The 13,323-nt window shown below is 46.8% G+C and overlaps 1 protein-coding gene across 1 annotated transcript in view; it reads right to left on the minus strand.

The window, feature by feature from the left end:
• Positions 1 to 13,323, minus strand: part of LTK (leukocyte receptor tyrosine kinase) — a 218,358-nt gene that overhangs the window by 14,220 nt on the left and 190,815 nt on the right. Inside the window, exons 21-24 of the mRNA XM_075331275.1 lie at positions 11,121 to 11,211; positions 5,908 to 5,972; positions 4,526 to 4,655; positions 2,770 to 2,867 (exon numbers count right to left, since the gene is read on the minus strand). Coding sequence (XP_075187390.1) covers positions 2,770 to 2,867; positions 4,526 to 4,655; positions 5,908 to 5,972; positions 11,121 to 11,211 — 384 coding nt within the window. The remainder of the gene's footprint in view (positions 1 to 2,769; positions 2,868 to 4,525; positions 4,656 to 5,907; positions 5,973 to 11,120; positions 11,212 to 13,323) is intronic.

Below are 13,323 nucleotides of genomic sequence, written 5' to 3' on the forward strand. Positions count from 1 at the left end.
GCTGACAGGAATGGCTGCGGCGTCCTGACGAGAGGAGGGAGCCGTGGGCGTGGCCGAGAAAGTGCGGGAACTGGTGCTCACACTGTGCACAGTGAGGGGGGTGGAGTATGCAAATCATACTCCAGCCCTCAGTGCTGCTCGTTCCGTGCAGCGTCCCGCCCTTCCCCTGCCTGTCAGGGCTGGGGGCGGGAGAAAAGGAAGCTAGGCCGCAAGAAAGCCGGGGACTCGAGTATAAGCATGGCCGCCGTAAAAGCGCGGCCGGCGCCGAAGTCCCTGGCGAACTACAAGTCCCAGCCGCGCCGCAGTTTCCCATGGCAGTGGCGGTTAGCGCGGTAGCCCCTACATATAAACACACTCAGTGACGCTGAGTGTGTAATGGCACAGTTAAACCCGGTCAGCGCCGCGGTCCCCGGTGCACTAGCACACCCAGCAAAGCTGAGGTGTTGCCGTGCGCGGTCCCCACAGGGATACAGAGTACCTTCCAGTAGCAGGGCCATGTCCCTGAACGGTACCCGGCTCCTATCCAGCAGGCTCCACAGGAGTTGTGGATGAAGCACGGTCTCAGTGCCTGGAGACCGATAGGATCCCACTTCACCCAGAGCCCTGAGGGGGATGGGGAAGGAAAGCAGCATGTGGGCTCCAGCCTCCGTACCCGCAATGGATACCTCAACCTTAACAACACCGCCGACAAGAGTGGGGTGAGAAGGGAGCATGCTGGGGGCCCTATATGGGCCCACTTTTCTTCCATCCGACATGGTCAGCAGCTGCTGCTGACCAATCTGTGGAGCTGTGCTGTGCGTGTCTGACCTCCTTCGCACAAAGCAAAAAACTGAGGAGCCCGTGGGAGCACGGGGGGTGTATAGGCAGAAGGGGAGGGGCTTAACACTTTTGAGTGTAATACTTTGTGCGGCCTCCGGAGGCATAGCCTATACAACCCAATTGTCTGGGTCTCCCAATAGAGCGACAAAGAAAAGAGCTTTTATCCTTCATAGTGTACAGCTAGTTTCTGTGGTTTTCGGCCACTGGTGCCTCTCCAGACCCTGACCAAAAGTGTCATGCGCTGTTCGGTTCCGCACACGCGGATTGCTACTACGGTGTTGGACTTCTTTCACATTGCAGTGAGTCCGACATGAAGCCTAGTCTCTGGTAGTGCTCAGCTCGGCTGGGCGTCGGCTGTATTGTTTCACTGCTTCCAGCCGTGCAGGAGTTAATCCTGTTTTGGAGCAGTATTTTACTCTTCTGTGAACCAGGCTGCTAATTACCATTTCCAGCTGGTCTCTCCCTTTTTAAGGCTGGGGAGTTTCGTAAGAAGCTGCCGAAGAAAGCATCAGCTATCCCAGTGTCTGTGGAGCGCTCTTTATAGTGAGCAGCAGTAGCTTTGGTGCGTGTGGGAACGCTCCCCTGTTGTAAGTTATTTTTCAGCCCTTTCTTTTATTCCCCAAGCATTCATACTGTCTCCCCTTTGTGTGTGAGTGCAGTGTGTACGAGGTTTCATTGTCCCTTGTCCGTGTCTTTTCTAAGGGGTTGTGTTTGTGGGCTTCTGGCCCACTCCCAGGGCTCTGGGAAGGAAGATCATGGCCAGACAGGAGACAGGGCCAGGTCAGGGACCTGGGCCTCCCTATCATCAAGGGTACCCCAAGGGTGAAGGTGCGCATAGGGGCCCCAGTCTTAGGGCCCGCTCAGGAACCCCAGGCCTGTCAGTACCATCCCCATGACAAAAAGTGCATTCTAGGAAGGGAGTTCACTCTTAACATACAAGCCACCTCTCTCCAGCCCATTGTTTTTTATAGAGCAGTTGTCTGCTGACCTCCCACCCACCTCTTGGACAAGCTGTAATAAATTTTGCACAATCACCAGCCCGTAGCATCAGCCTCTCCCAGAGCTGTTCTCTTAATTATGGCTCTCACTGCCTTAAGCAATGTGCTTGTTTCAATGCCCTGTTATCTCTATGTACAGTGTAGATTCCAGAACAAATCACTGAGAGCTGAACCTGTTACAGCAGAACTTTTGCTAAGCTTTATAGTTCTACTAATACCATACACTGCAGCTCAACAGAAGAGGAGAGCCCGCCTTGCTAGAAATCAGGAAGTAAGGAGACTGCAGAGCTCTGAGCAGCTAAAGAGACAACTTGACAATACCCATTTATACAGAACAGACTCTTTAAAAAGATTATCTGGCGAAGTCCAGAGCCACTCTCTTCCGCATTGGAATTGAAAAGGTACTGATGACGTCATGACCCCACACCTCCAGAGATGACATTGGATAACCCCTTTAACCACGACTGTGTGGGTACAGGTCCTGACCCATCCTAGACTCTTTACTAACTATATGACAATTCTAAACAAACTTGTAAAAACGACTGCTATTACTGTAAATCATCTCCAATCACTTACTATCTCATCCACTGAATCAGCAATACCGATCTTTGTTTCCATGAGTAGTGGTGCGTGAACCCTGCAGCCAGTCAATGGCTGCAGCATGTATGAGCCGTACTACTGGTATAATGTCTCGCATCACTCAGTGGTGATGCCAATAGTATGGCTCATGCATGCTGCAGCCATTGATTGGCTGCAGGGGTCATGTACCACTACACATGGAAACCAATATCGGTTGTGCTGCAAGAGGGTCAGTGCTGGATAGGATTTTGATAATTTATTTGGCAATCATTTTTACAATATTCTTATAAGTTTGACGACCCATTGAAGTGGCTAGTTGTGCAGATACAGAAGAAGGGAAAACAATGTGCCCCGGGTTCTCTTCACTACCTACCTGTGAATGAAATGGTTCTCCTCTAGGTACTTGCACCCACAGGCGATATCTCTGGCCATATTCAGCAGGTCTCTCATTGTTAGGGATGATGGTTGATTCTGATAAAAGACAAAAATGGAATTACATTAAAATCTATTTAAAAGGCAACATCACCAAAATACATTATATCCACTGGGGTGTATTTTTTTCATATGCTCAACATCCCAACTACAGCTCATGACAACTGCAGCAAAACATTAGGTGCTATTTATTTTGCGCAAGACGGCTGAGATCAGTGATTAGTTGCAGCGGTCATATATTGTAGTAGCGACATCACCCCTGCAGCCATGTAAACATGTTCTTAAGGCTGTGTATGTTCACAGCAAATGTCAGTGATTAGGTTCACAACAGTTAAAGGGTTAATATAAAAAATAGCAAGTTATTTCCTGTCTATAAGGTGATCTGCAGTTCCTTCTTGAAAAGAGTGGAGTTATTTTATTTTTTTATAGTCTCTTATATAGCACCACCAAACTTAACAGCACTTTGCCAACATCATCATCACAGTCCCCATTGGGGCTCACAACCTACATTGCCTATTACTAGGTCTTTGGAGTGTGGGAGGAAATCTGAGAACGCGGAGGAAACCCACACAAACACAGGGAGAACATACAAACTCCTTGCAGATGTTGTCCTTGGTTGTACGGGAAACCAGGACCTCATTGCTGCAAAGAAACCGTGCTAACCACTGAGCCACTACGGAGTTGTGCCCAATTGATCTCCAGTGCATTCATTGTCAATGGGACTGCATGAGAAAGCAGAGTGCATCGCTCAGGTTTCTCCAGACGTTCTCTATACAATGAATGGAGCAGAGGTCAATTATGCACAATTTCGCTCGAATCAATAAGGAACTGCTGATCCTGGGTCTTATATTCCAGAAATGTGTTCTTAAGATTGCTGGGGGGTCCCAGTGGTTTGATCCGAGTGAACAGTAAGTTATCACTTAGAAGGGTTTTTGACTACTAATGTGACCCCCCTTTCATTTGTCCTAACTCTTCCTAACTAACACTTTCCTAATATACTTCTGCTACCTACTCTGCTCCTGTAAGTTGATCTCTCTGTGGCTACTATATTCCTTATGTTGATGTTTTAGCTTTGATCCTTCAAGTCTGGAGAACGGAATCGGACCAACTGAGCAGGAGATGTCATTGGAGGGACAGGGCTGCATCCCTTTGAGTGACAACAATCTGGACGTGCATGCTCAGATCAAACTTCACTTGCCTCCCAGTCTGCTTTACAGTGCTGTGCTTTCATCTGACAAGTGCTACAATGTGCCGATTGTGAGAGGTGATATACTATCTAATGATCTGCACATCGCAGTGCTTGTCACATGAAAGCACCACACTGTAAAGCAGACAGAGAAGAGTTAAGTGTGATCTGGACATGCATGCCCAGACTGCTGTCACTCACAGAGGCAGCCTCACTCCCACCAGTGACCGGCCCTGCTCAGTTTGTCCAATTCCGGTCTGCAGCCGAAAGGATCAAAGCTAGAATATATACATAGCAAATTAGGAGCAGCAGGGAAATCAGTTATTAGGAGCAGGGTAGGCAGCAAAAGTATGTTAGGAAAGTGTTAGTAAGGAAAAGTTAGGACAAATGAAAAGAGGTCACATTAGTGGTGGAAAACTTCTTTAACTACTTTGGGAATACCCCTTGAAGAAATACTGTGCTATAATCTGATTTGTTCAATAATTAATAGGCCATGTTAGTGTGTACTCACCACAAGTGGCCGGTTTTGCCTGAGGAAGGTTTTCATATCCCCGCCGGACATAAGCTCAAGTAGGATGAAGCGCGGCAGAGTCTGCAGGCTCACTCCAATACAGCGCACAATATTCTGGTGGCTGAACTTACTGTGTGCAGACAATAGGAGAAAGCCGGGAGTGTTTGGTTTGCTTCACAGACACGATGCGAGTAATACAAATAACAGGAGCAATCATTGCTAAAAAGCATTTAAAGGGAACAGATTCCCCCAAACCACTGGCAGCATGAATCAGATCTTGGCTGCACCACTGAGCGCCAGATATAATTTCTCTGAAACGCTCCCGATTTCTCCAGTGCTGCCCTTGGTTGGGTTTCCCAGTTGCTGCTGCAGGTGATTGACAGCTCTCTTCCATAGCGAGAGACCTGTCAATCACCCATATAGGCACTGGGAAGAGCCGGCCAGGGGTGGCATCGGGCTTGTCTCATCCACAGCTATGGTATACGGTAAAAGTATATTTTCTCCGAAACGCTGGAGTGTTTCGGATGAAATGTATCTGGCCTCAATCATGCGGCTCTGATTTATGCGGCCCGTGGTTTAGAACCATGAACCAAGTGACAGGTTCCATTTAATACGCAAAATATACAACTGCATCTACTGTAAAACGTCTATTACCAGATGAGTTATTTGGCTATTTAAACACTAGGTGGCGCTCAGTATCCAGTATATAAAAAAATGCTATTAGGTGTTGTACAGACGAAAAGGGAAAAGTGACATCTCAGGACCACAGCGGTGCCTGCCCCTTCTGGACACGGTAACTGGCTCCTCCTTAAGGTTCTGTTCACATGTCCAGTAATTATTTATGGTTTTTGGATCTATTTTGGGATGGCAAAAGAGATAAAATGATCCACTTTGGGATCTATTCATTTAGATGGGGCCGGAAATGTCCTACAAATATCTTCCGTTTCACAGCAATCCAGCTGCAATCACCATTTTTTTGATCCAGTGGTTAGCAAAACTTTTTTGGCCTGAAAAATAAACAAAAGCAACTGGATTTTTTGTGGGTTTTATCATCAAAGTCAATGGGAAACAGATTAGAACGGACGATCATCTGTTAATGGAGCACCGCCCGTGCCCCGAGCAGTAGAGATGTTCAGAGACACGGATGTTTTAGGAACAAAACAGAATCTGATGAAATAAGGGAAATTTGCATCTGAATTTGCAACAGATCCATTTTTTTTTTAATATTGGATCCATTACAAACAGATGATAATGGGAATGTGAATAAAGCCCAAGAGAAGCGGCACATCCCAATATAAGAACGCACATGTCCTGTCCACCAGGAAGGCTGCAGTGTCCGTGATTCAATATATAGAGTTGTCCCGAAAAAAGCACATGGTTACCTGATTATAAGGGCCTCCATAAGAAAGTCCATCTCGTCCTGCTCAGAGCAGATTTCTGGAAGAGTCTACAAAAAGAAGATATTCTGTGTATACCGTGTCTTATTAAACTAAGAGGATGAAGGTGCAGCCAAAAAAAACTTATCTTTTGAAATAATCTATCAGATAATGGTCAATATACTTACCCTTCTAATTAGGCTGTAATGGGGTCTGGGATCTTTTATTAATATAGGAGGTCTGCAATTAATTTAGAGGGTCTTTTCTAGGATTTGATATTAAAGGGAACCTGTCACCGTTTTTTCGGCCTATAAGCTGCGGCCACCACCAGTGGGCTCTTATATACAGCATTTTAACATACTGTATATAAGAGCCCAGGCCGCTGTGTACAACATAAAAAACACTTTATAATACTCACCTAAATGGTCACTGCAGTGGATGTGGCTCAGATGGGCGTCTTCGTCCTCCGGTGCCAGCGCCGCCTCTTTCAGCCATCTTTGTCGCCGACTCTGTTGTCCTTCTGAAGCCGCGGTGCATGACGCGTCCAACGTCATACACACTCGCCGGCATTCAGGTCCTGAGCAGGGCAGATCAAAGTATTGTAGTGCGCATGCGCGGGACCAGTGAGTGTGGATGAGGTAGACTCATCATGGACACAGGCTTCAGGAGGATGAAAATGTCCGAAAGAGGCGGCGCCGACACACCAGAGTACGGAGACGCCCATCTGAGTCACATCCACCACAGCGACCTGTTTAGGTGAGTATTATAAAGTGTTTTTTATGTTGTACACAGCGGCCTGGGCTCTTATATACAGCATGTTAGAATGCTGTATATAAAAGCCCAGTGGTGGTTGCCGCAGCTTATAGGCCGAAAAACTGGTGACAGGTTCCCTTTAAAGAGCCTCATTTACCACGTTAATGTTTCACAATGTGAGAGCTGGATAATGTACAGACAAAGACCCTCATCCCTGCGATGTATCACTTACTGGGCTCCTTGCTGTAGTTTTGTAAAATTCCTGTTTTACCTGCTGCAGCTCTGCTAATCTTCTCAGTGATGATCTCTGTATAACCCCGCCCACCCCACTGATTGGCAGCTTTCTGTCTATATTTATCATAAACAGCCAATCTGTGGTGTGGGCGGAGTTATACAGAGCTCATCACTGAGAAGATTAGCAGAGCTGCAGCAGGTAAAACAGGAATTTTACAAAACTACAGCAAAGAGCCCAGTAAGTGATACATCACTGGGGTCTCTGCCCCTACATTATGCTTCTCAAGCATAAAACTAGTGACAATTCCTTTAATCTAGGCATCTGGTCTGAGATCTCAAATTATCGCAGAGGTATAGGATCTAATTCTATTATGGGATGTGTATGTCTTCTGCTTGGTGTTCTTTGAATCCCCATACTCTGGTATGAGACATAAATCAATATATCAGATTTGACCAAAGGATTCTTATATTGTAGTTTCACACCCGCGTTAGTAACTCCGTTTGCCCCCTAAGTGGCAGATTCTATATCGTTCCTTTAAGGCATGATGGATTTTTGAGTCTGATGACGGGCACTGGTTCCATCATTGGGTGAAAAAAAAAATCTATCATGGCCAATGCAATCTGAGACGCTTTTCTTACCTTTGATGAATAACCAATTGATGGACCAAAAATTGGTCTTTCGTTGGCCCATCTTTGGTCTTATGTGTAGACTACTCATGTTTTGGTAGCCACCAGCAGCGCAACTTAAGAAAGCTGAGAAAGATGATATACAGCCTGAGCAGGAAGGGGGAATGTGGTGACCCCCCCCCTCGACCCAAAGATAAGGAGGCCCCAGTACACCACCCTCTTCTCTCTACTGGTTAGTCCTTTCTACCTCTTACATCCAGACCGGGCAGGGCAGCTCTGCAGTGTAAGTCACTGAGTGCGGTGGTGGGAAATCACCAGCTTTCTACATTTTACTGAATACAGGCCAACACAAATTTGCTTTTGAGTAATCCACATCCTTGTTCTTCCAGTAGGAAACAAGCTCTGATGGTCGTTACTGTAGGGCAGATGTTAATCCGGAGAGACGCTGCAGTCACATCGTCCAGCGTGCTGACCTTCTCTATAAAAAGGTTATTTGTTCTACACAGGTCAATTAAGTGTCACATGGAGCTGGTCTGACTGGAGGGGGACCGGGGCTTGTGACATGATAAGATCACCAAAATTTAAGGATGGGCACAGCCATGATTTAGAGATTCCATCAATTATCACATCTAGTAAACTCCAAAGCCGGATGTAAAAAATGCTGCAAAAAAATATTAACGTGTAATAAACGTGTACAGTGATATAGGAGACTTAACCCCCTATAAAATTCATACTACTACTGCACATTGTAGTGCCTCAGAATATGATCTTTAATTCACATGCAAATGAGGAGGCTTCGGTGCATGTCACTCTCCCCGTCCGACCGCGCCGCCCACCTTCTGTCGCTCCAACCCCTGGGGTTCCCGCTCTACGCTGAGCCCGTTTTCCTGCTACCTCGTCCATACCTTTTCCCTGTTGGTCCCAGCCCTGCGCTGCACACTCACTGCAGCCACCTGCGCTCCTGCGTCCTGCCTCTCCTCCTGTGGTCTCAGCTCTGACTTCTGGGTTGCGGTCCTCACACATGCACACTAGGGGGCGCGAGCGTGTACTCACCTAGACTTAAAGGGACAGCACAGCTGTCCGGGATATGACTACTAATTAACCTTGGGTATTTAAGACTTCCTATTCCCCATGGCCAGTGCTTGTTCAACACGTCCCTGTAGCTTGTCTCTTGTACCAGTTGTTCAGGTCCCTCTATGCCTGTGTTTTGGGTAACTGTCTCTGCTTGTAGATCCTGAGTACGGTTCTGAGTACACACTTTAGCCTGATTCCGTTAACCTGCACCAGTCTCCGATTCTGAACTTCAGCCTGATCCCGTTAATTTGCACCAGTCTCCGCTTCTGGACTTCAGCCTGATTCCGTTTACCTGCACCAGTCTTCGGTTCTGGACTTCTGCCTAATCCCGTTTACCTGTACCTGGTTCAGATCGGATCCTGTATTAATAAGACTCTATCCAGTGACTCTTTCTGATCCCGGCTTCCGTGCATCTAGGCCCTCTGCGGTTACACCCGACAGTCCCTGTATAGGGGTTTGCTCGAGGCGGCGTCACAGGGAAGTCCGGTGCACGGTCCAGTGGGTCCACTCCCAGGACTATCGTTACAGTGCACTATTAGTATGGAGAAGGTCTTGGTGCACCGTTACACCCCTTTGCGTTTTGGACATTTCCCCTACTTCCTGATTGACAGCAATCACTTTCCTACAGCAAGCGCTGTCTTAATTCAGCCCGCATGTCTTTGTGTGTACACTGACACTGCCTTAGCCTAGTGTGACAGGGTATGTACAGATGGAAGAGGGGCCCCTAGGCTGACCCTAAGATTGGGACCCCTGGCTGTCTCTTATCTTGAAAGTAAAGGAAAGCGAAAACACGGTCCGTTTAAGTGCTAAGGAAGCCAGGTTAAATGGGGAGTTTAAAAAATATTTTTCTTTTATTTAATAACCTGCCACAACGCGTTTCAATATGTAAAATATCTTCATCATGTGGATATCCTTTATCTTGAAAGTAGGCTCAATGGTAGCCAGGTTCGAGCCCCCAGTGTGACCCTCTTTCATGTCCGAGCCCTGATGCTACTCCCCTCCACCCTGGGAGTGGGCTGGAAGCCAAGTTACCAAAACCCCACAAATAGGCACAGGCAAGGGAGAACAAAAACTCATGTACACTGCACTCAAACACAAAGGAGGGACAGTATGTGAGGAGAAAAGCAAAAAGGGGTGTGAAATAAATGCACAACTGGAAGATGCACACACCACGCAAAACCACAACTTTTAGATCTCCTTAGGGCAGGACAATGAAAAGGAACTGAGGAAGTCAAGCTATATCCGGCACTCAGCCCCAGTATCCAGAGCCTTATAAAGGTGAAGGCAGCTGGTGATCAGCAGCCTTAGCGCCGAGCAGATGATCACAAGTCAGCAGGAATTAACTCCTGTTGTACCAGAGAGCAGTGAAGCCAGACCCAGCTGACACCCATGACAGGCTGTGCAAATAAGTGATCCTGTGCTGTTTGTCAAACTCTGGAGTGTGAACAGAGTCTGACGCCGCCATGACACCCAACGAGTGCAACGCTTAACACCACACAACACCTAGCCGCACGCACGCAGTGTCAGTGCTGCACACATTGTGGACTGTCGAGTTATCCTCTCTGTGGCCATCACTCGCTATACCAATACACCTGGAAGTGTAGTGAGCAGAGAGGAGCCATGGCGGAGACGGCATCTGTGCACACTGTGTACGGCCGGGCTGAGACAGTGTCAGTGTACACACGCAGGCTTAGTTCAGGCAGCGCCAACTCTGGTAAAGTGAGCGCTGTCGGTCAAAAGCAGAGATCTTCAAAATACAAATTGAGGGGAAGTAAGTCTTGGCCACGCTAGGGGGGGGCATGAAAAAGAAGCCCCTCATTTGCCTTTGAATTAAAAGTATATTTTCTTAGGTACTGTTCCACTAAAATGTACAGTGCTGTTACTTTTGTAACAGGGCTAAGCCCCTCTATCACTGTACAGGTAGCGTAATATGTGTGTTCCGGGTGACAGACCCCCTTTAAACATCTTGTGCATATACTGTATATATACAATGGGAAATATCTAATCCCCTACAAGATGTCTGCTGTGCCCGCGACCGTGTCACATGGACTATACGTTATAGCGTACAGCGTGTCAATAGCCTTGTGATATCGGAATTGAATTTTTACTGTCGACCGATTAGCAGAATGACCACTGTAAATTAGTGACATCAATAGAGAACAGGGGGCTACATAGGAAAGCTCAATAATAGGCCCCATTGAAGCTTTTGTTGATATCACCACATTGATAATCACCCATGACAGGAGGTCATGCTGGGAAAATGTAGTTAAATGATGGCCCGTTAAAGGGGTTGTCCGGTGAAAAGAAGTTATCATCTACCCATAGAATAGGTGGTAACTTATGCTGGGACCCCAAATTGGAAGTGCTCTAGACGGTGTGTAAGCCCCTTTGGCACTGCGCAGAGAATTCTGTTACTGGGAATGTGCCAACATTTTTAGCAAAAGGAGATTGATGTAAATGACCTTTGTCAAAAAAGTTGCATTACAGACATGCATGAGGTTTAATATTAAAGTCCAATGCTGTATATCGACCTTGATAGCTACTTGCAGGGGATTGGGGTCTCCAGAAATGCCAACTACAAGCCCTTCATAAACTTCACCAAAGGCGCCATGACCAAGAGCCCTAATGAGAAGAAACAAAGACAAGTTAGACCTGAAAGAGGTATTTTGGAAACACATTTATAGCCCTGGATTTTTCACTATTGGAAAAAAAGATATTTGTTAATGCTCCTTTTAGACTCTGTGGATGGCAGGTGTCAGCTGTTTTATACAGCCAGCACCAGCCTTTAAGGAGCTAGCTGCAATCACTTCTGTTTAACCACTTAAATACCTCAGACAGTAGCATGTAAGTACTGTTGTGTTGGTCTGACATCTATTCCAGCACCCCGCACCCCCCCCCCCATGCATCTGGGGGTCTGCTGAAGGTCTGATCACCTCCATCTTCCATGAAGTGCAGCCTGTGGCTGGGCTTCATAGCAGATAGAGATTATTTTATGTATGCTGCTATACTCTGTGGTATTTCGTACATGAAACAAACAATTACAGATTCACATCTCTGATAGAGACAAAATAAATAAGTGAAAAGTAATGAAAAGTAAAAAGTCTGATCTATGAACATCTAAAAATATCTACCCCATATGACAAAAGGCATAAAGAATAGAAAAAAAGCTAGAATTCACGTTTATCTGTCACTGTACCTCTTTCCAAAAAATGTATCATATATAACCCAAAATGGTACTAGTAAAGACAACAGTAACTGCACAACTAACAAGCCCTTACACAGCTGCATGGATGAAAAAAATTGAAAAAAATTATGGGGGGCAAAATATAGCGAAAAACCTGTTTGTTTTTACAAAGTTTTCATTTGGATTGACCAAATTATAAAAAAAAATTGTGATGACTGTCACAAGGTGGTGATAAGACACTACTTGTATGCAGTAGACGGAGAGGTAGTCAGGCAGGCCGAGATCATAAACCAAGAGGGCATGACAGTACATGGGAGGCAGACAGAGACGAGGTCAGGATACAAGCCGAAGGTCAGGATTCCAGGAGAGCATGCACAAGATATAGGTAGCAGGCAAGGACGTGGTCAGGAGGAAGTCCAAGGTCAGAAGCCGGGAAGTCACAACAAAAACAGGGGAGGACAGGCAGAGACGGGTAGACAGCAGTCCGAAGTCGAGAGACCAAGATCTGAACATTGAGCACCACAGGAGCCAACAGCACAACAGGAAGTACGACTGGCGGCGTCCTGAGCTAACACACTCCCTAATGAGGCAGAGCAATCATCGGGAACGAGAAGCATCTGCGAGAACACCTTCCAGGACCGGCGTGAAACAACCAGCAGAGCATTCATCCTGCAAAACGCTCTGCACCATAGGCAACATATACTGGCTCTGCAGAACAATACAGAATGTTCTGCATATCGGAATCGAGACAAAAAGTCTGGAATCGTCATGAAGAATCATGTTGGCAGAGCAGTTTTACCACACAATGAACGTTGTAGAAAAAAAACCCAAAACCCCAAAAAACAATGGTGGAATGGCATTTTTCTTTTTTTTTAACCATTTCAATCCGCTTGGGGTTTTTCTTCCCCACGTTTTTCACAATGAGTGCTGTCAATCATTTTGTTGAGCCGTCCTATGGCTAAAATCTAAAAGGTTATGGCGTTTGAAAGAAGAGGAGGTGAAAAAAAAAGCGCAATAATTACAAATATCCCAGGCGGTTCGTCTCTTTGTCTCTGATTTTTGGTCTTAAAGCTACTTTACACACTGCGATATCGGTCCCGATATCGCTAGTGTGGGTACCCGCCCCCATCTGTTGCGCGACACGGGCAAATCGCTGCCCGTGTCGCACAACAGCCGTCACACATACTTACCTGTCCGGCGACGTCGCTGTGACGGGTGAACCGCCTCCTTTCTAAGGGGGCGGTCCGTGCGGCGTCACAGCGACGTCACTGAAGCGTCACTGAACCGCCGCCCAATAGCAGCGGAGGGGCGGAGATGAGCGAGACGTAACATCCCGCCCACCTCCTTCCTTCCGCATAGCGGCCGGGAGGCAGGTAAGGGGAGCTTCCTCGTTCCTGCGGCGTCACACGCAGTGATGTGTGCTGCCGCAGGAACGAGGAACAACTTCGTTACTGCTGCAGTAACGATTTTTGAGAATGGACCCCCGTGTCGCCGATTAGCGATTTTGCACGTTTTTGCAACGATGCAAAATCGCTTATCGGTGTCACACG

This window comes from Anomaloglossus baeobatrachus, chromosome 12, assembly GCF_048569485.1.
Source record: "Anomaloglossus baeobatrachus isolate aAnoBae1 chromosome 12, aAnoBae1.hap1, whole genome shotgun sequence".
Lineage (NCBI taxonomy): Eukaryota > Metazoa > Chordata > Amphibia > Anura > Aromobatidae > Anomaloglossus > Anomaloglossus baeobatrachus.